Source organism: Alligator mississippiensis, chromosome 3 (assembly GCF_030867095.1).
Source record: "Alligator mississippiensis isolate rAllMis1 chromosome 3, rAllMis1, whole genome shotgun sequence".
Taxonomy (NCBI): Eukaryota; Metazoa; Chordata; order Crocodylia; family Alligatoridae; genus Alligator; species Alligator mississippiensis.
The window spans coordinates 23490974-23517181 of record NC_081826.1 but is presented as its reverse complement, the minus strand read 5'-3'; the positions used below and the strand labels follow the sequence as shown (position 1 = coordinate 23517181).

Below are 26208 nucleotides of genomic sequence, written 5' to 3'. Positions count from 1 at the left end.
TATGTAGACACTCATGCAATGGGATCAAATCATCTATCCTTAAAATAAGCAGATTAGGCTCCCAGTGTCTTTCACAACAAGGCATGCTTTCCAATCCTCTAATTATCCTTTTGGCTGTTCTCTGAACTATTCCCACATCATTATCAACATCCTTCCTGAACTGTTGACACCAGCACTGGACACTGTAATTCAGGCCAGTACCAAATACAAGGGTATTATAAGAACCTCCTCCAGTCCTCATTGAGATTCTGCTGTTTATAGAACACAGACTTTTTGGTCAAAGCATCATAATCATGTTCGGTTGATTATCCTCCTTAAGTCTTTCTCAGAGTCACTGCTTCCCAGGATAGAGTCCCCCTCCATTAAGTATGACCAATGTTCTTTGTCCTCAATGTATTTTGTCATATTACGCAATTGCTTGATAATCTGGGTGCAAACCTGTATCAGTGACTATATTCTTTGTTACTAACCAACCCTCCAACTTTCACTGATAAAATTGGATCAGTAATAGTTTTATGTTTTCTTCCAGATCTCTGCAAGCAAACAGGGACAGAAAACTGGGCAGGTTGCAAGCAGTTTGCTGGAAGCAAGAGGGGGAAGAAGGGAGAGAGGAAGAAGAAGAGAAGCTAGGTACCAGATCCTGCTCCTGGAAGGTAAGTGACCCAAGGCTGTCTGCATGTTTGACTTGCTAAGTGTTTGTTTGGTGGGTTGTGTGTTTGGGTGGTGCTCTGAACAGCTGGGAGTGCTGCTAGCTGGGTGACCGCTGCCTGTATCTGACAAAAGCCTTAACGAAGTGGTAGAGCCAGTCCAGGCTCAGGAGGGTATAAAAGGAGACTCCCCAAGTAACCAGGGATTGAACAAACAGGTCAGTTTCCAAGCAGTTCACTGGCCAATTTTCCCCCCCAATTGCCCTCCCCCCCCAACTTTGAAGGGGAACCTTTAAGGTAAGTTCTTTCTTTAATTAAATGTAACTAACATGCATATATTTAATGAATGGAGCTAAAACTCACCAGTTAGTCTAATACATATGCCTCTTGTTTAACTGGAGTCCAGAACTTGGGGAAGTTTGCTAGGGAGTTGACCAGAAACTCTCTTTTTTACCTTCCTTCACTGTAAGCTTGGTGAGAAGAAGCAGGTTAGCAGGGAAAAAGGAACCTTTCAGGACCAAGGAGAAGTGAACAGGCCAGCTTACAGGAACATTTGCTAGGGAAAGCCTGCTTGGAGAGAGAGCAGGAAGAGAGAGACAGAGGATTTAAGAGATATGGGTGGAGGATGTTGCAATTCTAGAGCCACTTCCGCTGGCACTGCCAGCTCTTCCTCTGCTTGTGCTTGTGACATGCCTATCCAGACAGGACTGCTCACTGTCAAGGCTCCCACCCAGGTCCTGGTTTGGTGCTGTGGAGACTGTGATTTGCAGGTTCCTTACAGTGACATCCAGATGTGGGACTGCCTGTGATGTGATGTGTCTTTTGACGGTGTCTTCAGGGAGCAGGCAAGAGAGCTACAGGAGGAAGTGGGGAGGCTCTGTCCTATTCTCCACCATGAGGACTTCATGAATTCAGTGCTGCAAAAGGTCTGCAGATGAAGGACTGCTAGAGGCAGTGCTAGGCAAGGAAGAGGACACCAGCTCCCAAGAAGATGGAAGTTGAAAGCTTGTGATCTCTGGCAGCAAGTGGAAGTCTTCATCTCCAGCTGCAATTGTTTTCCTGGAGAACAGATATGGACCCCTTGCAATAGAGGAGGAGGAGCATGTTCTGTCAGCGGTAGTCATGCCAGGCATCTCCAAGGTTGCGAGTATTGAGACCAGTGCCACCAAGGGGGACCAATGGGTAGTGGTGGTTGGAGACTCTTTTCTTCATGGGATGGAAGCATCCATCTGCCAGCTTGACCTGCTGTCTTGGGATGTCTACTGCTTGCCCAGAGCCCAGATCCAAGATGTCACAGAAGGATTATTGAGACTCATCTGGCCTTCTGACTACAACCCCATGTTGCACCCAATGTGGGCACCAGTGATACTTCCAGGGGTAAACTGAGCAGATCAAAAGTGATTACAGGGCTATGGGTGCAAGGGTGAAGAGGACAGGGGCTCAGGTGGTGTTCTCCTTGATCCTTCCAGTCAAGGGGAAGGGCCTGAGCAGGAGTGGACACATCCTGAAAATCAATGCATGGCTGCACAGATGCTGCCAGTAGTAGGGCTTTGGCTTCTTTGACCACAGGATGTTGTTCAAATAAGAAGGATTGCTAGGAACAGACAGGATCCAGATGATGAAGAGAGGGAAGAGCATCTTCTCAGACAGGCTTGTTAGCCTAGCAAGGTTCACCAGGGGATGGAGTCCAAAGCCCCAAGGTAAGTGGGGAAGCAGGTGATCTGGAGGAAGCAGAAGCAGGAGCAGGCAACAGGGGAGGCCTTCTCATTCATCCTGAGAAAGTAGGGCAATTGGCTAGTCACCTCAGGTTCCTGCACATGAATGCATGGACCCTGGGAAACAAGCAGGAAGAATTGGAAGTCCTCGTACAGTCACGGAACTATGATGTGATTCAAATAACAGAGACTTGGTGGGAACTCACATGACTTGGACCACTGTCATGGATGGGTACAAACTGTTCAGGAAGCACAGGCAGGGAAGAAGAGAAGAAGAAGTTGTACTTTATGTAAAAGAGCTGTACGATTGCTCAGAGCTCCAGTATGAAACTGGAAATAGGCCCGTTGAAAGTCTCTGGCTTAAGGTCAGAGGGGAGAGCAACAAGGATGATGTTGTGCTGGGTGTCTCCTATAGACCATCAGACCAGGAGAATGAGGCTTTCTTCAAAAAGCTAGTGGAAGTTTCCCAATCACAGGCCTTGGTACTCATGGAGATCTTCAATCACCCAGATATCTGCTAGGAGGGCAATACAGCAGTGCATAGGCAATCCAGGAAGTTTTTGGAAAGTGGGGACAACTGTTTGGTACAAGTGTTGGAGAGGCCAACTAAGGCCATGATTTTCTTGACCTGATGCTCACAAACAGGGAAGATTTGGTGGGGAATATTGTAGTGGATGGAAACTTGAGCAGCAGCCATCACGAGATGAGTGAGTTCAGGATCCTGAAGGGAAGGAAGGAAGGCAGGCAGAGCACAGACCCTGGACTTCAGAAAAACGAACTTGATCTTACTCAGGGAACTGATGGGCAGGATCCTTGGGGAAGCCAGTCACAGAGGGAAAGGAGTGCAGGAGAGCTGGTTGTACTTTAAAGAAATGTTACTGAGGGCTCGGGAACAGACTGTCCCAATGTGCAGGAAGACTAGCAAGTATGACAGAAGACCAGCTTTCCTTAGCAGGGAATTCTTCAATTAACTAAAACACAAAAAGGAAATTTACAACAAGTGGAAACTTGGACAAGCGACTAAGGAGAAATATAAGAGGGATGAAATCAAGAAGTCCAAAGCACAATTGGAGTTGCATAGACATGAAGGATAACAAGAAGGATTTCTAGAAGCATGTCAACAAGAACTGGAAAATTAGGTAAAGTGTGGGTCCCTTACTGTATGGGGGAGACAACCTAGCAATAGATAAGGAGGAAAAGGCTGAAGTACTTAAATCCTTTTTTTTACCTCCATGTTCACAGGCAAGGTCAGTACCCAGACAAGTGAAAATGGCAGCACAGTTTGGGGGGAAGGCAAGTAGTCAACAGTTGCAAAAAAAGGTTAGGGTCTAGTTAGAAAAGTTGGATGTGTACAAGTCCAAGCACCTGAAGCTGCTGAGGGAGTTGGCTGATGTGATTGCAGAGCTGCTGGCCATTCTCTTGGAAAAATCATGGTAATTGGGAGAGGCCCAGGATGATTGGAAAATGTCAAAGACAGTGTCCATTTTTAAGAAAGGGAAGAAGGAGGATCTGGGGAACTACAGATTAGTCAGCCACAAGTCAGTCCCTGGAAAAATCATGGAGCAAATCCTCAAGGAATTCATTTCTAAGCCCTTGGGGGAGAAGAAGGTGACTAGGAGCAGTCAGCATGGATTCACCAAGGGCAAGTCATGCCTGACCAACCTGATTGCCTTCTCCAATGAGATGACTGCTCTGTGGATGTGGGGAGAGTAGTGGAAGTGATATAGTTTGACTTTAGCAAGGTTTTTCATACAGTGTCCCACAATATTCTCACAAGGAAATACCAATTGGATGAGTGGGCTGTAAGGTGGATTCAAAATGAGCTGGATCATTGGGATCAAAAGGTAGTAATATAATGGCTCCATGTCCAGTTGGCAGCCAGTATCAAGTGGAGTGCAATGCTTTGTCTAGCCAGATCTTAAAAATCTCCAAGAATGGAGATTCCACAACCTCTCTGGGCAGCTTATTCCAGCGCTTTACTACCTTCCTAATGAGAACATTTTTCCTAATATCTAAACTAAATTTTCCTTGCTGTAACTTGAGACCATTTCTCCTTGTTTTGTTATCTGCCACCACTGAGAACAGTCCAGCTCCATCCTCTTTGGAACCACCCTGCAGGTAGTTGAAGGCTGCTATTAAATCCCCACTTAGTTGTCTCTTCTCCAGACTAAATAAGCCCAGTTCCTTCAGTCTTTCCTCATAAGTCATGTGCCCCAGCCCCCTCAACATTTTACTGCCCTCCGCTGGACTCTCTCCAGTTTGTTCACATCTTTTCTGTAGCGGGGGGCCCAAAACTGTACACAGGACTCCAGATGTAGCCTCATCAGTGCCAAATAGAGAGGAAGAATCACTTCCCTTGATCCACTGGCAACGCTCCTACCAATGCAGCCCGCTATGCCATTAGCCTTCTTCACAACAATGGCAGACCTCTGGGTCATATTCAGGTTATTTTTCACTGCAACCCCCAGATCCTTTTCTGCAGAGCTGCTTCTTAGCCAGTTGGTCCCCAGCCTGTACTGGTGCATGGGACTGTTCCACCCTAAGTGCAGGGTTTTTCACTTCTCTTTATTGAACTTTATGAGATTTCTTTTGGCCCAATCAGGCTAGACTTGGCCCAAGTTCTCTGCTCCAGCCAAGCAGGGAGGCATCCTCTAGGGCCCCCTCCAGCATCTGGCCTGAGCCACTGCAGGCATGTATCTACATTTCTGGAAACAAAAGGGAATGTCTCTTCACTTGTTTATTGGTTCAATCTACACAACTTAGACCCATAAAGATTGAAGATTGAATTGATTCAGCCTCAGGCTTTTTGACTGTCTGTCAAGAAGAGAAGACTGAGGAAGGATTTAATAGCAGCCTTCAACTACTTGAAGCATGGTTACAAAGAGGATGAAATGAGGCTGTTTTCAGTGGTGGCAGATGACAGAACAAAGAGCAATGTTCTCAAGTTGCAGCAAGGTAAGTCTAGGTTAGATAATAGGAAAAACTCTCTCACAAGGAGGGTAGTAAAGCAGTGGAGCAACATATCCAGAGATGTTGTGGAATTTCCATCCTTGAAGATTTTAGGACCTGGCTAGACAAAGCTGTGGCTGGGATGCTCTAGTTGGGGATGGCCCTGTGTTGAGCAGAGGGTTGGATAGATGGCTTCCTGAGGTCCCTTCCAACCCTACTTTTCTTTGATTCTATAAAGCTGTGATTCTATGAATATCCAGATAGACATCATGATTCCCAGAAGGGATGCAAAATACAAGGCACTTAAATGATTGATCAAATTACTAGAAAACATCCTGGAGAGAACAATACTGCTTTCAGTATTTGATGAATGGACCTTTAATTTGATTGAAGTTGCAGTGTCATTGGAATTGGTTAGCAGCCAGCTCCTCCTAGATTTTGAAGTCAGTGCCCATTTTCTTGAGGTACGCCTTCAATGCGTCCTTGTAGTGTTTCCTCTGGCAAGATTTCAGACATTAGGGGCTGGAAGGGACCGTGTGAGATCATCAAGTCCAGCCCCCTTGCCATAGGCAGGGAGTCCACCAGTGTCAAATGATCCCAGCAAGATAAGCATCCAAACATTTTTTTTGAATGAGTCCAGAGTAGAGGCTTGCACCACCTCTGGGGGGAATCTGTTCCAGACCCTGGATACTTTAACTGTAAAGGAGTTTTTCCTTATATCCAGTCTAAATCGGCCTTCCAGATGTTTGTGGCTGTTAGATCTTGTTATCCCTGGGGGTCCCTGGTGAACAACTGTTCTCCCAGATCCTAGTGCACACCCCATATATACTTACAGGCTGCCACCAAGTCGCCCCCTGAGCCTTCTCTTCTCCAGGCTGAAGAGTCCCATGTCCCTCACCCTCTCCTTGTCAGGCTTGCTCTCTTGGCCTTTGATCATGAGGGTGGCTCTCCTTTGGACTTTCTCAAGCTTATCCATGTCCCTCCTGAAGTGGGGGGTCCAAAACTGGATGCAGTACTCCAGCTGTGGCCTCACTAAGGCTGAGCAAAGAGGGAGGACGATGTCCTTCATTTTGCTTGAGATGTATCAGTGGATTCATGCCAGCACTGGTTTGCCTTGCCGGCTACAACATTGCATTGGTGGCTCACGTTCATCTTGTGGTCAATCAAGACCCCAAGTTTCTTTCAGTCATGGTGCTAGCGAACGTAGCACTGCTGAGCCTATAAGTATGATGCTGGTTTTTCCTCCCAATGTGGAGCACCCTGCACTTCTTTATGTTGAATGCCTTCAGGTTTTGGTCCACCCACCTTGTGAGTCTGTCCAGATCTCAGGCTGCAACTAACCCCTGGAGTACAGCACTTGTTTTGGGAGTCAAGAGTATGCCACCTGCACATGATGTTGGTCCAGTGAAGTTGGTACTTGTGTATTACTGTTGCAATACTGATAACACTGTCTTTAGCAAGGATACTGGCATTTGTGTGGTGATCTTTCCATTTGATTCAAAGGATTTCCTGGAGGCATCGTTGGTGATACCTCTGCAGGCTCTTGAGATGACAATGGTAGGTCGCTGATGTCTCACTTAAAGGAGAGTGCGGGTGATGACTGTGTTGTTGACCTATCTTAGTGTATTTCCAGAAATCAATAAAGATATGCCAAAGCAACTTCCCAAAGGAAGTGACAGCACACCAGTTCCTGTGCTGGATCTCTTCATCCACCACTGCCAGAACTCCAATAAAACCATACCTGCTTGGTCATATTTCTCCACTTACAGTTACATTTTAAGGACTATTAAGTGGAGGTTGTGTCACTAACATGTGCTTGTCCTGCTCTCACACACATACTTGAGGTATGACAGAGCATTGAGGTGCTTGGACACTTTGGTAATTAGGTCATCCAGACCAGGCTGTAATATAGCTCTGCCCCTTCTTGGATAGATATCCTTTACAAATAACATGTGACAGAATAATGGTAACTAACACAATGGCTTCCATCTCTCACTCTCTCTTCCTTACAGCATCCCTCGGTAAAACTCAAAATACTAATGCAGAAAACTCTTCCTGTTCAGGGGTTCAGCTTAATCTTTTTAGTCTCTGAATCTTTTTAGTCTCTCTCTGCTTATTTTCCATTCTTCTACAGACCCACCACTCTTGCCTCCATTTCAAGACCCCTCTACAGCAGTCAACACCACTCCTGAGGTTTGCCCACCATTCTTCAGCCTGGCTTCTATCCAGGTCATTCCATAGACAGAGGACTCTGTATCTTTTTCTTGTGTATCTCCACAATCCTGGTTTTTCCACCACTTATGTCCTCCTTGAGCTGAGTCACACTGCAGGTATAATAAAACGGTGATAACATACTTCTCAGAATCTCTCTCAGTCACTGCCTAGCACAGTGTTATGTCAAGTAAGAAACTAGAATTATATAGAAATCAAAGTGTCATCAAGGTGTCACCAAGTGAAAGGCCTTATTGCAGGGGTATTAAACTCACCGTTCTTCAGAGGCAGGATCTGTACCATGGGACTCCTTGTGGGCTGGATCTGGATGTGGCAGCTGTAGGGGACAAGCAACAGTGGCCCAGAGGTTAACACAGCTGTTGCTACCCTCTACTATTGTCACATGTCCCCAGCAGGGCTGCACACTTTGCCCCTGAATTACTGGCCCCTCTAAGAGTCTTGGCTGCTTCCAGACATGGAAAATAAGTAAAACCAGTACTTTACTTTAAACTCAACACACTTCTGCACTGAGCCCAATGCATGCCCAGAAGAAGCAGAGTGTTAGTTGCACGCGGTTTTCCCAAAGTTTGTAGAGACTGAGCATTTTAGTGGGGCTTTTTTGGAGCTTTATCTAATAGCAGATTGAATTAGCTTTAACTAAAAGTACAAAAAAGCCCTGCTGAAGTGGCCGATCTGTACGGATGCTGCGGAGCTGGGTCGAAGTAATGCGCTGCTGCTTCCAGTAAAGTGTGTCTTTTTCCCCGCGACATCTGTCAGTGCCCCTTGAAGGCCAAATGATATGACTATGCTGACCAGATCTAATCTGTGGGCTGCATGCTGCATTATAGGAATTTAAATATATTAGACTAACACTTTTACCTTTGTCAATCAAAGTGTATCATCTCACCTAAAATCTCATCTACCGTACAATCCCAAGGTTGGAAAACAACCTTGAGGGTCATCTAGTTCAATCTCCTGCACTCTCTGCAAGGCAAAAAATAAGAAAGATGTCAATATCTGGATCTGAACTCTTTAATTCAGTCTTCTCTTTACTAAAAAGCAAAAGATGTATGAAACGGAAACCAGCACAGCTGCTGAGGACAGTCAGACACCATCTCAGCAGCCTCACTACACTAAAGACTTAGTGGCAACAGCAAGGTCACCAGTGCAAAACAGCTGTGGAGTTTGTCAAGCGCACTGTATGCTGTACTGAGCAAAAAACTTTGCACCTCAGGGTGATTATCCAAAGGAAGAAAACTAATAGAAAAGGGCACAGTATGGTAAGGCAAAACATTAACCATAATAACACCTTTTGATTTATTTAGAAGCTTTTTTTTTGAGAAAATCTCTCTATGAAGGAAAAAAAGATTTTTGTAAAAGAGAGAGAGAGAAAGGTTTTCTTATGGTAGAAGCCTGGCATGTTCTCTTTCCATGATAATGAGTTTGACCAAAATTCCAGTACTCGAGGCTTAAACTGCACTCCCTGAACTCCCCCTCCTTTTTTATTAATATTGAAATGACTTGCAGAAATTTCCCAGTAACTAGTTTGCAGTAAAGTATAAAGGCAGTATCCCTGCCCTGAAAGGCTTACAGCAAGTACCACCTGTGACTTCAGTCCTGCAAAATAATCCACACAAAAAATCCATACACCTGAATAGATTCAGGCCTATGCACTAGTAATTAACTTCCCAGTTTATTGTTTCCTCCTTTCCCTCTTGTTTGTTATCTTTCCTTCTTATGCCAAATTGCTGTGTGCTGCTGGAGTGTATTGGCAAGCCACGTGCATTTCATGCAGAGTAGATGATGAAGACTGTTTTGGTTTCTTTCAGGGTGAAAGGTGAGGTCTCTAGTTCATAAACGGAATATCTTAATTACATCATGGTATCTCACATGGTATCTACAACTGGCTCTTAAATTATTGATCAAAAGTTTATCAGTATTCAAAGTGACACAGCACAAGGTCTAAATGCCCTAAGCTGAAGTTAGATAAGTTCAATGAGAAAAAAGGCACCTATTTTTCCCAAGAGAATAATCAACCATTGGAACAATTTACTTATGGGCCTAGTGGATTCTCCATCACCTAAAATAATTTAATAAATAAAGGTTAAATGTTTTTTTCATACCTCCTCCCTTCCCACCCTTCCCCCCCAAAACCAACAACTAAAAAAATAGATCAGGAAAGACTTCCAGGTTTTGTGCACAAACCCCTTGGTGATATTGTGGTGATACTTTGGGAGTATGCTCTTTATATTTTTTTAACTCTATGACTCTAAGACTAGATGACTAAAGTTCATGGTTTAAAAACTATGAATACTATACGTAATCCCTTTAAAGAATCTAGCTCCAAGAGCATCTATTTCCAAGTCATCTATTTTGGCCATATGTATCAGTAGAAATAACTAGTTGGAGATGGTAATGTTTTATTGAAAGCGGGGAATTACTATCTGGGCTGAAGTTTGTTTCTAAACAGCTTGCTATATTCTTTGGATGTCTGTGTTCTTTGGAAACATCCAAGTTGTTCTTTGTGACACATAGTATTTGCTGAAAGTTTACGGTAGATTGACTCATGCAGCTTTATATTGTGCTCCATTTAAAATACTATTTTTTTGGTTAAGCGGTAGCTGTTTCAGTGGTTACCTTTTGGTTTGATGGTTTGTTTTTGCAGGGCAGAGAAAGTTTACCCAAATTACAAGCAGCTGCCAGTCTTGCCGAAGGAAAAAAATGTCATCTCGACATTGATTTCTTTTGGGAATGAATCATGCAACCATATAACTTCTAGCAGGGTCCTCTGTCTAGATTCATGATCTTTTGTTTCTGTTAATTCAAGTTTGTCACTTGAAACAATGTGTGATGTCTGGTCTTAAGTGTATTTATAGTTTACCTCATGTTTACTAACAATTCAGCCCTATGTGTCACTCATGCCTGGCATATGCATCATACATAGTTCCATTTCAGTATAGAAACCTATAATTTCATTTTATATTTTATCCATATGCATCATTTTTGTGGCTGTACTTTATTCTTAATGGGGCATTATAAAAATGCCTTCTTAATGATGGAAACCATAATGTGTACCAAATATAGAATAGTAATGGATACTGTAAACTACAGTTTTTAATGTGTATTTATGGTTTAGATCATTGACTGTCTGCACAAGAGTTTTAAAGCAATCCATCAGCTTGGTTTTTTTTTAAGCATGACATTCCTTTAGAGATTTCCCTTTAGCTCAGCTAATCCCAAGAAAATCAAAAAGCCAAATTTTTATCACCACAAATGGAAATTCTAAGTAATGAATAGCATTTAATAGATTTCCTAGGGGCAGATCTGGCTGTCTTGCATGACTTACTCAAGTAGATATCCTCCTGTAAGGGCTGCAGAATCACACCAGCAGTGAATTCAAAGTAACAGCTGTTTCTAATCTGTTTTTAATTCTTTGCCATAGAGTAATAGATAGATAGCGTCTTCTCATTTTTCCTCTTTTATTGGATTATTCTTCATTTCCTCACTTTGTGGGTTTTTGTTGGTTTTTTTGCTGTTAAGTGCAAGGTGCTGTACAGATATCTCTGAAGGTACTTTGCACTCACAATGGAAGTTTATACTTTCAGCCACTAAAGCTCATCATTTGCCCCTTATTTCTTAGGTCTCCAATATCTGAATTGATCCTCACTGCCCCCAGTGCCACAAAACAGACAGACATGGCCATCCCCATGAATGCATCCATGGTCGTGACATCAGAAAGAGTCAGCTCAGTGTGATACTGAGGGTGCACAGACAACTACACATGGGGAAAGACTTGAGGTTACTTACTCATTCCACTGCAGTGGGTCCTCCATAAAAAGGAACACATATCTGTGAATTGCTTTTGGTGCTAATGGACATTTATTAATTTCCAGATGGGTAAACTAATGGAATATAAAGAAATTGTTATCACAGAGGAGACTGATTCTAGCAGAGAAGCTGGAACTGAACAGGATTCAGCAGGATGCCAATCTAAATTCATCTTCAATGTTCATCTGTACCCTAGTGAAATTGGCTTACCACTTTTGTGAGCAGGCACCATGCCATCCTACCACATGAGTATTAGAGTGGGTAGCCAAGCAATCATGCACATGCACTGACTGCGGGCAATGAGGGCAAGCTTCCAAGCCCAGGAATGTGGACACCACTGCATGTCTTGAGCCTCTGCACATATTTGGTAGTTAATGGGCCGTGTCAAAAGCACAGAGCTGGATTCACTTCAAAGAGCTGACAGACTGCCTCCACCACTGTGCAAGGCAAGCTTTTGTGTCAGAGGGACAAGGACACATGTTACACAAGAATAGAAGAGGAGAAGGGCAATCAGAGATGTTACAGTGATGCTTACATTTTTGGGGCTCTATTAGACCTTGTATCTTGGCATCATCCTTTTCCTAGTTCATTTGCATTTAAGAGGAAAATATTCCAGGTATGTGATGGTGCACTAGGTATGCTTTTTACTGAACAAACCATAATATGCAGGGAAGTGGTTAATATTCGAAATGGCCTATCAGCAAGAAAATTTCAGATCCAAATTTAGGTCTCAACTATGCAGCTCATGCCCACCACTGATTACCAGGGATCCTGGTTTGTTCTGATTTTAAAAATCCCCAATATTTTATTTTAAAAAAGTAACCCCAAATCCACATTTTTCTGTGATTAAAATGAAACATCAGAGTGATGTGTGATCTGTGTCAACCTGGCAGAAGGTAGCCAGTGGGGTTTGGAACCTGGACCAGTGCTTTTCAACATCTTCATCAATGATCTGGATGTGGGGTTGAAAAGCACACTGGCAAACTTTGCTGATGATACTAAGCTGTGGGGAAGTGTGGCCACATATCAGGGTAGGCTGATGATCCAGGCAGACATAGACAGATTAGTTAGATGGGCAGACCAGAACCAGATGCTATTTAACACTCAGAAGTGTAAAGTGCTCCATCTGGGGAGGAAAAACCTGCAACAAGTTTAGAGGCTCAGTGGTGCTATGCTAGCTAGCACCATGTCTGAAAAGGATCTGTGGGTCATAATTGACCATAAAATAAGTATGAGCCACCAGTGTGATGCTACAGTTAGCAGAGCAAACAATACGCTGGCATGCATCACCCGTTGCATCTCAAGCAAAACTAAGGAAGTTATTTTCCTGCTTTACTCAGCATTGTTGAGGCCACAGCTGGAGAACCTTGTCCAGTTATGGGTGCCACACTTCAAGAAGGATGTGGAAAAGCTTGAGAGTCCAGAGAAGAACCACTTGTATGATTAGAAGCCTGAAGAGCAAGTCATACGAGGAAAACCTGACAGATATGGGACTGTTCAGCCTAGAAAAGCAAAGACTTTGGGGGAATTTGTTGGCAGTTTACAAACATATCAGGGGCTAGGCGAACTACTATTTACCAAAGTGCACCGGGGGAAACCAGGAACAATGGTCATAAACTCCTTGAAGGTTTCAGACTGGATATGAGGAAAAACTTCTTTATGGTTCATGAGACCAGACTTTGGAATAGACTCCCAGCAGGAGTAGCGTAGGCACCTACCCTGGATATCTTCAAAAGGAGATGGGATGCACACCCTGCTGTGGTTATGTGACCCCAGCAGTCTTTCCTGCCTAGAGCAGAGGGACTGGCCCCACTGATATCACAAGGTCCCTTCCATCCCTAACCTTATGTGTGAATCTATGAATTCCTGCTTCAAAACCAATAGTCTAGCAGCAACAGTAGCATTTCTATTCAGGCAGCTGAAGGAGTCAGTTATCTTAATGAGTCAGTGTTCTTCACTACATAGGTATTAACAATCATCTCTTCTTTTTAATTGCCTATATTTTCCACTAATCAAACCAATCTTTCTTCTGAAAATGTTGCTGTCTGCTAACTGCTTCTGGTCCCTTCTTCTATTTCAGAGCTGTGCAGAGTTTCCAGCTCTTTTCAAAATCATGGATCTATCCACAGAACCTGGTCTTTAGCAACAGCTAGGTTTTCAACTTTTAATTAAGCAGGAAGGGAGAGTGAGCGAGCTGAAGATTAGGTTCTGTTCCTATTCTATGCAGCCATAACTCTGGACAAACCTTTTATCTTCATTTTGCCTTCCCCAAAAAAAGTTGGCATGTGATGTCAGAAAATATGGTATTCCTAGATTAGAAAAAAACCTGCTAAGTTTGCAGTGCTTTGTATCAGGCACATTGGCCTTTCTGCCCTATAAGAAGTACACACTTATAATGGAAATTCCTAGGATTGTGTAATTTATTGGCCTTGGAACTGAAGTGCGTGGTCCAGATTAGCAAAACATTGCGTTTGGAACCCAAACAGGAAACATTTGGAGAACTTAAGATGCTATATAACATTTTACTGACACTGGCTCTCTTTGAACCTGATTTAATGTTGCTTCTAAATATATGCATTCCACTGCACTGCATTGTAAATCTCCAATTATTAAAAGAAAGCCAAAGGCAAAATCTGGTGATGGGAAATGCTGCTCTGACTTATGATCATTTCATTTATACCCTGAATTAAATCTAGGAGGCCAGAGAACAAATTAATGATCAAGCAAATAATTTAATTGTGTCTTTGTTTCTAAACAAAAGGAGGAAAAGAGCATGAGATTTAGGGTTTCTTACCTTAGGATAATTTATTGAACCACCAGCTATTTTGTTCACACTGGCACATTCCTGTGTCAGAGTAATGGCTGTGTGGTTTTATGATCTTCACCTGGAAGTTTATCTGTGATAGGAGTAGCCAAGTGATGTCCAGAGAGGATGTGAACTAGTATCAGAAACAAGGACATCACTGCAACCCCCACTTTGTATTACAATGCTAGCACTGTATTGTTCATAGATCTATTAAGAAGTTACTGCAAAAGAATCCCATGCAGACAACAAAAGCAAATGGTTATACAAATCATAGAAACACACATGAAGCTAAGACAAGAACTACTAGCCTTGCAACTCCAAAATTACAGGTCTCTTGTTTTAGTCAAAAGGAAACCGACTTTACTATCAGGATGATTGGTACCAAATAGAGTTGGACAGGAGACATTTCTCCCTTCCCACAATCATTCAGTGATTTTAGGAAATCATCCCATTTGGTACAGGGCAAACCAGGACTTTTTGAAGTGTGCTGCTCCGTACTGGTGGAGACAAAGAACCGCCACAACAGCAAAGTGACTGGCAGTCTAAGAGGGGATGTGGGCTCATAGTTTCCCTTCTCTTACCAAATCTCCATTGTGGTGCTAAGAAACTAGTGAGTGTCCAGAAACAGCTCTTGTACCAATGAACTGGTATTTTCTAAAGAAAAAAAAACACTTTTATCAAAAAATTCTTGACTAGCTTGAGTGCTTATGCCCTTATCGTCTATGCAGGAGCAAATCCAGAGGGAATGGAGCTGGAGTGGGGCAGGAGAAGCTCTGGAGCTCCCCCCACCCTCAGGTCAGCCAGGGACAGCATCAGCGGCAGGTGTGGCAGGGGGAGAATGGGAAGGGAGTAGAGGGGAAGGGAGTGGATGTACTGCTGAGCATGGAGACAGAGAGGGTGATGAGGGGGTGGCGGAGAATTTTACCTGCTTTGGGACGTAAGCAGAAACTCTGGCTGCTGTTCTCATGGTGCAGTCTGCCCACTCTGGTGTGGGGAAAAAGCTGGGAGCTGGGGTGCAGCACCCTTGAAGCACCAATCACTGCTCCTGCACCCGCCTTTACAAAATCCTGAATCCACCCATGCCTGCATGCCACATGCTCATAACATATATAAATCAGTCAGCATTATACTGTAGAGCATTCCTCAGCTTCTACAGTGCCATGTCCCCAGAAAGCAGAGAGGCCTTCAGTTAGAAAAGGAGTAGACTAGGGTTCATGGAACTAGATTAGCTACAAGTCTATGTCCAAACATATTTTGCAATAAGACTTGCTGTGCCCTAAATTATGCAGACAAGGATGACGAGACTGCTATTAGACCAAGGTCAAGAACTTTGAGGTTGGTCTAGTTTTCTGTGGACCTCCCCCAAATGGGGATAGGTCTCTTCCCACAAGAAGCCCTTCTTTTCTCTAGCTCCCCCAAGATCACTCTTGCCTTTCTTAATCTGACCCCCTTCCCCAATGTCATAGGAATATTAAACTAGAGTGAGCTCATAAATACCATGCAGCAGCCAGCTGCTCCCTTTCTGTTCTGCCTGCCTCACTGCATCCCACTTTAAGAACTGCAGATGAAAAGTTCTGAAGAAGCACTAAAGCAGCTCTTTGGGGAAGGGTTGACATGGCAGAGGTTGAGTAACACCACAATCTAAGCTCTGAAAAATGAGAACTAGCTAGCAAGCATGTACATTTGGTTGGAAAGGATAAGGAAAAAGATAGACAACACAGAACTGACATTTCTAAGGGCAGGAGAAAAGGCTAGACTCAGGCCGAGAATCTTCTGGCTAGTGGAGCTTTCTCCTTTGCAACTGGCTACGTTATCATTCTTCAACATAAATGAGATTCAAGCAGGTAGGAGGTATACATTCAGCTTGATCCAAAGGCCTGGTCTCTCCTTTCCCAAAAATATAGCCCTTCAAGGCTTTTAATCTGTTAAAAAGAGTAGAACTTTAATGTAATTCTGTGGAGGATTCTGCTGAGTGATTTATGCAAAGCTCTCCTCCTCACTCCTACAAAACCAAACCACGCTGGTATAGTCAAAGAGTGAGAGAGGACACTTAACGGACAGCAGATTAGTGCCATTTAGGCTTGAAGCAGTGCATTTTAGTCTCTTTCCAGCTATAAATGTTTGTCACATACCCTGAAATTCCTTGTTGTTGATTGTACACTTTGTTTAGAGATAAGCTTCCAAAGAGAGACCTTTTAATGGAAGGGTGGGAGGGAAGCTCTGATTCTGGCCTGGATTTTACTTGAACCCCTATCTCTATAGCCTAAAATGCCTCTGTAACCTCTGGAATGTTCAGACTCCAGATGTGGATCCAAACTTCTGTGACTCAGGCTCACCATTAGGTTTCTTGAAGGGGAAAAAAGAAATAGAGAAGGGATGGGCAAGAGGAGAAATTAAAAATTTCAAGCATACATATCCCAAGTCTTTCAAATGTAAACAGCTAACTGTGTGCCAGGAATCAGAGAGCTCAGTTTTCTGAAGAAGATACGTTTCCCAGAAGAAATTACATAAATATTTATGAAAATGAAACAGGAAATATTTTCCCAGGGTAGGACACTGTTCAGCTCTACATCAGGTCAGCAAAAGCCAGAGTTTATTTTGTAAATCTTCCACTGAAACTGAATCATTCCCCTGTTGTTTGCTAAATTGATTCTGACACTGAATTAAGTTGCACTTAAGCCAACACAATCACAAAGCATTTACAATATTTCACCTTATGTTACATTTGTAACCGAACTTTGAATTCCTTACTTTCTTCCCTGCAAAACAATGATGATACAACTGTCAGACAGAATAATTTCTTAGGAAAAGTGAAAGTTTCCAGGGGCCAGTTGCAAGATCAAGAACAGGTATGAAGATAAACTGGAGGGACCTTGGATGCATTTTCTGGGAGATCTCAGTAAGCATCATAACGACCTGTTGACTCAGATCTTGTACATCTTACCAAAGTGGATTCTAATTAGGAAGAGTCTTATCTTCATTCTACACACTGAAATAGCTAACAAATGTAGGTTTGATCTTGCAAATCCTGGCATAGGAACACAAGGCTGCAATGCACCCATGCAAGTGTGAATAGAGGCTACCCAAAGCTGAGACACAGCCAAACAACAAACCAAATGGACTGCCAAAAATCCAGAGAAGCCAGAATTGAGGTTTGGCCATCATGTTATGTATCCATCCTGAATATAATGAAGTGAGCATAGATGGAGCTCAAGAAAGCTTTTGCATCTCTGATTCAGTTAGTCTGTATGGTGCATCTCCACCCTGCCTTCTGCCTCCCAGAATATAATGTTGGGAGAACCGTAGGGCAGTAGATGGTCTTACAAGTTCTGTTTAGATTACTGCATTGGTACAATAAGGTTTTGGAAAAATCATTGTCATTAGTTATGATGAGGTTCTTCCTAGAAACTATTTGCAGACACGTGTAGTGCCTGGTCACTGACCCAATCTTTCTGACTGGATTAACAATTGCTCTTCATAGGCTATATTCACACAAAGCAAATATCACATAGTGCCTTCAAAGATGGCAGTGTTTTCATACCTTCTGCTCCATCCCTTGTGTCTCAGTTCAGACCTTCTGTCTAATCAGTTCCCAGCGTTGTCAGTACTGGAACTGACTCAATACCACTGATGTACACAGACAGCCGGCTGAAATGTCAAGGGTAGTGCTGATCTCAGATACCATAGCAATAGAGAGAGAGACTAGGAAAGACAAGTATTTGCCTTCTAACACCCCCAGATCCCAACAGCTGTCCAGTACAACATGGCCCAAATAAAGGGAAACTCTTTAGAAACAAAGTTTGGGATACAGCTGCTGCCAAAGTATCCTGAACTTTCCTCACTAAGTCTTCCTGTGCTAACAAGCAGAGTATTAACCTTGAGCCCAACCATATAATGTGGAACCCTGCTAATTGGCTATGTTGGCTCTAATATTTGCCTACCTCTTGGCAACCAGCAATAACTTATGCAGGATGTTGTCTGTACTTTATATAGCATATTGACATTTGAGGGTTAATCCCTCAGGGACATTCAGGTAAAGATTACATGTAAACTACTGAATGCTTAGACTCTAAACAGGTAGTATGCTGTAATGCATATACACTGACTGGAAGTACCCAGAACCTTTCCTGGTTTTCTGTTTTCAGTTTGTTTTCAGGGTTTTCTTGCAGAGTGCTCATGCCCGGGGAGATGCTTGTTTTATGTCCTTTATGCTTGGGCAAGGCTGGTCGGTTTATTTTTTATCCCCGAGCCTGATTTGATGAGAATTAAAATGCACAACAGGCTACATGCCTCATTAAATCTCAGACAGTGAAAGAACTGGTTGGGAATTTTTCAGTGAAACTTTTCAAAATACTAATTCATCAAAACCCAAACTTTGCATGGTAACCACTGCTTTTGATGAAATTTCTGTTGAAGATTGTTTTTTCCCCCTCAGTTCCAGGACAGAATTTGTGACTGAAATCACAGAAGGCCACAAGACACCAAATAGCTGGGTAGGTAGGGGGTTCAACTGGGACAGGAAGATTCCAGTGCAAAACTTCACTTTGAAGCATGGATTTAAGCCTGGGTTGCTCATATCCCAGGTAAATACTGTAACCACCAGACTCCTGGCTGTCTTGGGCTTTCCCCTGCTCCCTGGCTTTTTATGAAAAGCTTTGCAAGGTTTCATCCTAATTCAGAACAGGAGGGTGACTGAAATCTCCAAAAGTTTTGCAGTATGAGACAAGTATTTCCTGCCTTCCTTTAGTAAGCAACCAAACTAGCTAAGCCAGTGTTTTCCTGACTCGCTCATCCTTCTGCTGTTTATTGCTGATGAGCATCAAACAATTGCTAGAAGATTTATTGGGCTTGCTGGAGAGATCATATCATTTGGCAATGTTTCCCAACATGCTTCCTCCCCATCCCTCCACTGATCTAACTATGCCAGGTTCCCACTCCTACACCATCCATTCTGTCTCTTATGCTGGCCTTATGATTGCAAAATGGAAAGTGAAGTGAGGGAAAGGATACATAAAGCAGATTTAGAAATCACAGGCACAATTCCCAATTCAAACCACATGGGGCTGAGTTTATTCTTGGTGTAACTCCGTCTGGCCCTAGTCCCAGCTCTCCTTCCTCTGTCCTTCCCCAGTTATGGTGTAGTTGTTTTCATGTCCATGTATTATTTGCTTTATACATGCCTCATATTTGTCTCATTGCATGCTCTGTGAGGGCAGACACCAGACCTATTTCTGAAGATGTCGTGTGTATTATAATTAAGAAGAAAAGAATCTTTTGGAAGTGTGGCAACTAGTGACAAGAATAGGGGTAAAATTCTACTTCCCTTGAAAGCAATGGAAGATTTGCTCTTTTACTATAATATGGACAAGATTTCACCCAGACGCACACTGAGACTTGAGATCAACAGGGTTTCAGGCATTAAAGAGAAGGTATCTGATGAAACCCCACACTCCTGAATGGGTGCTGTTATCTTATCCATCTGTTAGAATGCTGAAACGCCATACAATTTATTGACTGAAATAATGAGGAAAATATCAAAAAAGCTGGTATGTACGTTATGTGGAGGAAATCCACTTTTGCTGAGGCTAGATAACCAAATCCACACCTAGAGGAAAAAGTCATCAATGGGAAACAAAGCACTGGAAGGGGCCTTATGAGCTATCAAGCCCAACCCCCTGTGTCCTGAGGCAGTCATTTATCCAAGAAATCCCCAAAATCACCACTTCAAACCCTCATCCAACTATAATTCACAAAACCGGACACAAGAATACCTTAAACATGCTATAGGTACAAGAGCACTGCCAGTGCCCTTCCAACAAAATGGCCGGGAAAGAGCTGGGTAATATATACTGTATTTTGAGAGCGCTTATTCTTGGGCAAAGAGCAAGGGTCTTTTTGGTGATATCTTTTATTGGACTAACTGTATAACTGCATAATAGGATGTGCAAAACAGCAGCATTCTGCTTCAACATCTGTTTTGACGGAACAGTGTTTTGATTCGAGTTTTGTTTCGATTCAAAAACACTCTTCTGTTCCGATTCGTCAAAACAGTTTTGCTGTTTTGATGCTGTTTTGACGTTTTGATCGGGATGAGGAAGGGAAATCAGCCCAGCTGAGTTGAGTTCCCCTCCCCAGTGCTACGATTGGGCTAGGGAAGGGAACTCAGCCCGATCCTAGCACTGGGGAGGGGAACTCGGGTGGTCTGAGTTCCCTTCCCCAGCCTGATCGTAGCACTGGGGAGGGGGACTCAGCCGGGCTGTTTTGAAACTCGAAACATTTCAAAACATTTTGATTGCCCTCCTTTCACTTTGAGGCTGTTTCGAAGCCCTTCGTTTCATTTAGAGTTCACTGCTTTGAGCTCGAATTGAGTTGAAACAGTGTCGAAACGAAACAGCTGGCAAAATTTTGCACAGCCCTATTGCATAATATGTTAGATCAGCTTTCAGACAGAATGTGCCCTTCTCCAGGTCTGGACAGACCTGAAGAAGGGCACTAAAAACTTGTAGACTCTAGCCAAAGCTCATCCTACCGAGCCACATCAGTTCTACGACATAGCAGTTTACATGTCTGACCTCCAAGCTTTAGCTTCAGACCCGCAAACTCAAATGAAGCTTCTGAGCTTGCCCCACACAAATCAAACGCAGCTTGACTGACAACCTACTCAGCGGAATGAGCTTGAAGCCTGAGGAGCCTCACCGCCTGCAGAAGTTGCCTCTCCTAGCTGGTACAAGGATACAGAAGTGTGGGAAGTATGCATGGCTGCTTTTGGGTCTTCTTCTCTTCTGTGGCTTCAGCCCTCAAGGCTTCCCTTCTCATTATCTACCAAAAAAGAGGGTACAGAGCAACCACTATGGCAACCTGAGGACCACTGTACCAGCTGCAGTCTGTGGGTTAACCACAGGCTACTGGTTCAGGGACCCAGTGGTCACACCTTCTTTCATCCTTTCCTCTCAGACTCACTGTATTGAACTAGCAGAGAACATGCCTGTATAGATTACCAGAGGTGCAATAGCTTGTTCTAGGTGTCCCTCCCACACAGCAGAGCCGCAAATTATGCCTGTGTTTTGTGGGAGCCTTATTTACCTCCAGAAGCAGGATTCTTATATAATTGTCTCCTTTATCTGTGAAAAAGAATCTAAGTTCATTTGCTTAGCTAACAACCTGACACAAACCATGTGTAATTAATTGGCATTGCCTTGGATACAAAATCAAAGTCTTTGTCATATGAATAAGTGGAATCCTGTGTTTCTCTACTGTGTTAAGTAAACACAAAGAGGAAAAATCTAAACGAGATAGCCCCATATACTGAAGACATTTCCTCTGGCTAGTGCACCTAAATATCTCACAGCTAAGAGATAAATTGGAATAAACAGCTGTCACCTTTAAATAAATACTCTGGACAGTGTATGATCTGCTTTTCTCCACTTTATTTAGCTGCTCTCCAGTGCAAACTCCCAAGTCTTTGCTCTGCCTCAGTTAGCAGAGCATTTATTTTAGAATCAACTGTATTTGTTAAGGCTGTAACAACGCAAGGCATTTCCTGAGAAACTGCAAGGATGAGCAGCATGAAGGAACAACAGCTGCAGAAGTATGGGACTGTAGTAATGCTCTTCATTTTCCAAGTTCAGATTTTTGGGCTCGATGTTGACAGTCGACCTACAACAGAAGTCTGCTCGACACACACAATTTTACCTGGACCAAAAGGTGAGGAATATAAGCTTGCTAATACTAAGGCCAGAGCTAGTCAGATTTGTTTTATTTTAAATAGGGACATAATGGGACTAGGGTACGCACAGGATATACATTTCTGTTGAGCTGGAGAGGAAAGATCTAGTACTGAAGATGGAGCAAAGACCTGACAAGCAGAATTTTGGGGAGGAAAAGGTGCTGTGCTGAGAAGAGACAATTGTATGATTTTTTGAAGTTCCTGTTACAATCTGCCACACATTTATATATGGTATAGGTCTCTTGCACAGTTTTTTCCAGCTACGTTAGACCTCTCCTGTTCATTTTCTGTGTTCTATTTGCATTAGGTTGCAAGATAGCTCTCATTCAGATAATATACAAAAATATTTCAGCTTCACTTAAAAGTGAGCATTCACCCAGACACAACTGATGGTTCATTTACACTTATGGAGAGATCTGAGTGCGTTGGAACTCAGATGGAAACTGTGCTCCCTGTGACCCCTCCAGCAGCTCCTGTTGACCTCAAAAATAACCTCTCCACTGATTTTAGTGGGAACTAGTTTGGCTTTTCAGTGTATAGTTCTTTCATCTTCTGAATGTTTTGCAAATATCTAAGACCAAATTCTCTGCATTAACTTACATCCCATACATTAACTTGCAACTGAAGTCAGAGAAACTGCCTGAGGTACAAATCAGCCAGGAACTTGGTCCATAACACAGAAATATATCTTTTAGTGACAGCTCTGAAATATTTATTCCAGGCAAGGGCTACTGCAGCCCAAACTCTTGCTTCCTGATTAGTAATTCATTAATTTATCCATAGGCTACAGAATTGGAAAAAATGTGACTGATTTAAATTTTAAATAGAAAAGAGATTATCAACCCCAAAACCTTGCCACAGACTCATTTGTTTTTATGATGGATTATTCAAATGCACAATGCTTAAAGTTCCATTTTTAATCAGCAAATTAATTTCTTCAAGATTGTGGTCCAAGTGTTTACCTTGTGTTGCTGCAACACCTACACAGGGAAATGCAATATCACCTGAGGTTGTGCAAGGAGTTTGTTTAGTTAGTATTTGAATAATGGAAGTTTAAATGCTTAGAGAAAATTTGGATGAAAATGATCTGTTGCACTTAAAATGTTACTGAGCTAGCAAGGTGGCCTAGTGAGAACATGAAAGGAATTAGTCTGAGTTCTAACTATTTTTTCTGAACTAGCAATGACTGGGAATACAGAAAAGGAGCATGTTACAGTGCTATTATGACCCAAGACAAATTAAGCATGGTAATGGAAGATTGTATGCATAATTATAGTCATTCCCTGTTGCATTTTGGCCAGAACAATGGTATGATGACACCAGGGAAGAGTGGAAGAACTGAATGGATCTTTAGCATGCCCTCAGAATTAGATTACTGGTTTAAAAGGGATGACAGCCAAAGACAGCTATGGAGTTCCATATAGATCACTCTAAATCAAGTGGTCATCTGACAACAGTATGCAGTCTATGCGATGGAAGTCTATGGCCTCATTCCACGTTCTTGTGGACAACAGTCTGTGTCAGAAGAATTGCAACTGACTGCAAGTAGCATAGCAGCCATAGTTGCAGTTCAACTGGGAAGGGAAAGACTTAATATGGGCCTGGTGCCTGAATCATTTTAATTATCTGTACAACAGCTGAGGTATACTGACCACAATGATTTGCAGTACTGCCCTTACAGTACTTGGCCTGTGACTAGAACACTCTAAACACCAGCACATTATATCTGCCACCTGGTACTAAATCCACTGACAAAACTTTACTGCTGTATTCCTAATCATAGTGTCTCAAACAAAGATTTCTGTTACTTTTATCACCCCTGTGCCTCCTAGCCCTGGCTTCAGATAGAGTCATCTCTCCAGCCTGTTTCATCCCTCTACCATCTGCCAATAGGAAGCATCATGATATAATTTATTCTGCTGGGAGATAATGCAGTACACTGGATGACTGCAATAATTCTGCGAGCTGCGCAGCTATGTCTCTCCTCTGCCATAATGTACCCGGGAGGAGGTCATAAAATGATTGTAGGTGCACTAAATACCTCAGAATTTATGGTCCTACATTACTTGCACTACCTTGCAAGATTATATCACGTCACCTAAAAAGTTCATATTTCCTGCACTGGCTACAAAAAACATAAGCATCCCCCACATGTTCAGAGTTAAGAAACAAAAAATCACCAGGAATTGGTATTTCTTTTGCTCAAGATGAGCAACCATGAGAACTCTCCCTAGCCCCGCCCCCTGCCACATCTGGATGTGCTCTTCTTACATGCATAAGATACCTGAAAGTAATTAACTAGATGGTAGATGTGGGAATTAATTAGCACATTGTGTTGGATGATCAATGGCTTGATGTCTAGTTGGCAGCTAGCATGAAGTTGAGTGTCCTAGGGCAGTGGTTGTCAATCGGGGGTATGCATACCCATAGGGGTACTTAAAAAGATTATACGGAGTACAGGGGGGGCTACCTCAGCTGTGTGCACCCCGGCAGAGGCCCAGGGGGCATGTGCCCCCCCCCCCGCCCCCACCCAATCTGTGCATGGGACGGAGGCAGCTGCCACTGCGCACTGGGCTTTGCGCACTGCTGCACCTGCCCTGGGAGCAGTGCGACACTACATGCCTGCTGCCACTAGGCTGCACTGCACCCCCTGCCCACCCGGTGGTGGGATGCAAGTGTTCTCAGGGCAGCTGCAACAGCACGCAAAGCCCAGTGCGCAGCGGCAGCCACCTCCACCCCACGCTCAGATTGGGGGGCATGTGCCCCCCTGGGCGTCCACCAGGGTGCGCACAGCAGCAGGAGTCCCCTCTGCACAACTGGATGAGCCACCCGGGCTCCAGTTGTCCCACTACCCAGCCCAGCTGGGGCCACATTCACACCAGCCCCTGCCCCCTGTCTGTGCCCCACTCCCTCCCTCACTGTGGGGGCCTCGATCTGCCCCCACCCTCACAGTCCTTTCCCCTCCCCCAAAGACTTACCTGTTGTCTGTGGGGACCAGCACCCCGAAATAATTTTAATATAAAGGGATATAAGCTGAAACTTTGAGACATAAGGGGTACACTTGTTAAAAAAGAAACCCCCTGTCCTAGGGGATGGTCCTGGGGCCGGTTTTATTCAATACCTTCAACGACCTGGAAGATGGGATGGAGTGCACTCTCAGCAAGTTTGCAGATGACACCAAGCTGCGGGGAGTAGTAGATATACTGGGGGGTAGGGTTAGGATTCAAAGAGACTGAGGCAAATAGGAGGATTAGATCAAAAGAAATGTCATGAGGTTCAATAAGGACAAGTGCAAAGTCCTGAACTTAGGATGGAACAATACCATGCACTGGTACAGGCTGAGGACCAAGTGGCTAACCACTGGCTCTGCAGAAGAGGACCTGGGATTTACACTGGACAATAAGCTGAATATGAGCCAACAGTGTGCCATTATTGCCAAGAAGGCTAACAGCATAATGGGCTGCAATAGTAGGAGCATTGCCAGAAGATCAAGGGAAGTAATTCTTTCCCTTTAATCGGCATTGGTGAGGCCACATCTGGAGTCCTGTGTCCAGTTTTGGGCCCCCCACTATAAAAAAGATGTGGACAGATTGGAGAGAGTCCCCTGGAGGGCTACAAAAAATGGTTAGGATGCCAGGGCACATGATGTATGAGTAGAGGCTGAGAGAACTGGGCTTATTTAGTCTGGAGAAGAGAAGACTGAGCAGGGATTTAGTAGCAGCCTTCAACTACCTGAATGGTAGTTACAAAGAGCTAGACTGTTCTCAATGGTGGCAGATGACAGAACAAGGAACAATGGTCTCAAGCTGCAGCAAGGGAAATTTAGGTTAAATATTAGGAAAAGCTTTCTTACAAGAAGGGTAGTAAAGCACTGGAACAAGCAACCCATAGAGGTGGTGGAATCTCCATCCTTGGAGGCTTTTAAGACCCAGCTAGACACAGAGTTGGCTAGAATGATCTAGTTGAGGATGGTCCTGTTTTGAGCAGGGGGTTGGAGTAGGTAACCTCCTGAGGTCCCTTTCAATCCTAATTTTCTATGATCTTTAATTCTGTGATTCTATGAATATCCAGAAAGGCATCAGAATTCCCAGAAGAGGGGATGCAGAATACAAGGTATTTAAATGACAGATCCAAGCACTAGAAAATATCCTGGAGAGAACAATACTGCTTTCTGTCTTCAGCACCTATTTTCTATGATAAACCCTAGAAGTTGGGATGTATTAATTTTTTTTTTAAGAAAAGGAATTGTTAAGAGATGATAAAGTCTGACCTCTAGTGGTTATACGTAATGTATGATGTATACATTCCACTGACTGCTCCACCCTC

At 43.4% G+C, this 26208-nt stretch overlaps 1 protein-coding gene across 1 annotated transcript in view; it reads left to right on the top strand.

The window, feature by feature from the left end:
* Window positions 1–21485: 21485 nt before the first annotated feature.
* Window positions 21486–26208, top strand: part of COLEC10 (collectin subfamily member 10) — a 37519-nt gene continuing 32796 nt past the window's right edge. The window contains exon 1 of the mRNA XM_006263348.4: window positions 21486–21860. Coding sequence (XP_006263410.1) covers window positions 21713–21860 — 148 coding nt within the window. The 5' untranslated portion in view covers window positions 21486–21712. The remainder of the gene's footprint in view (window positions 21861–26208) is intronic.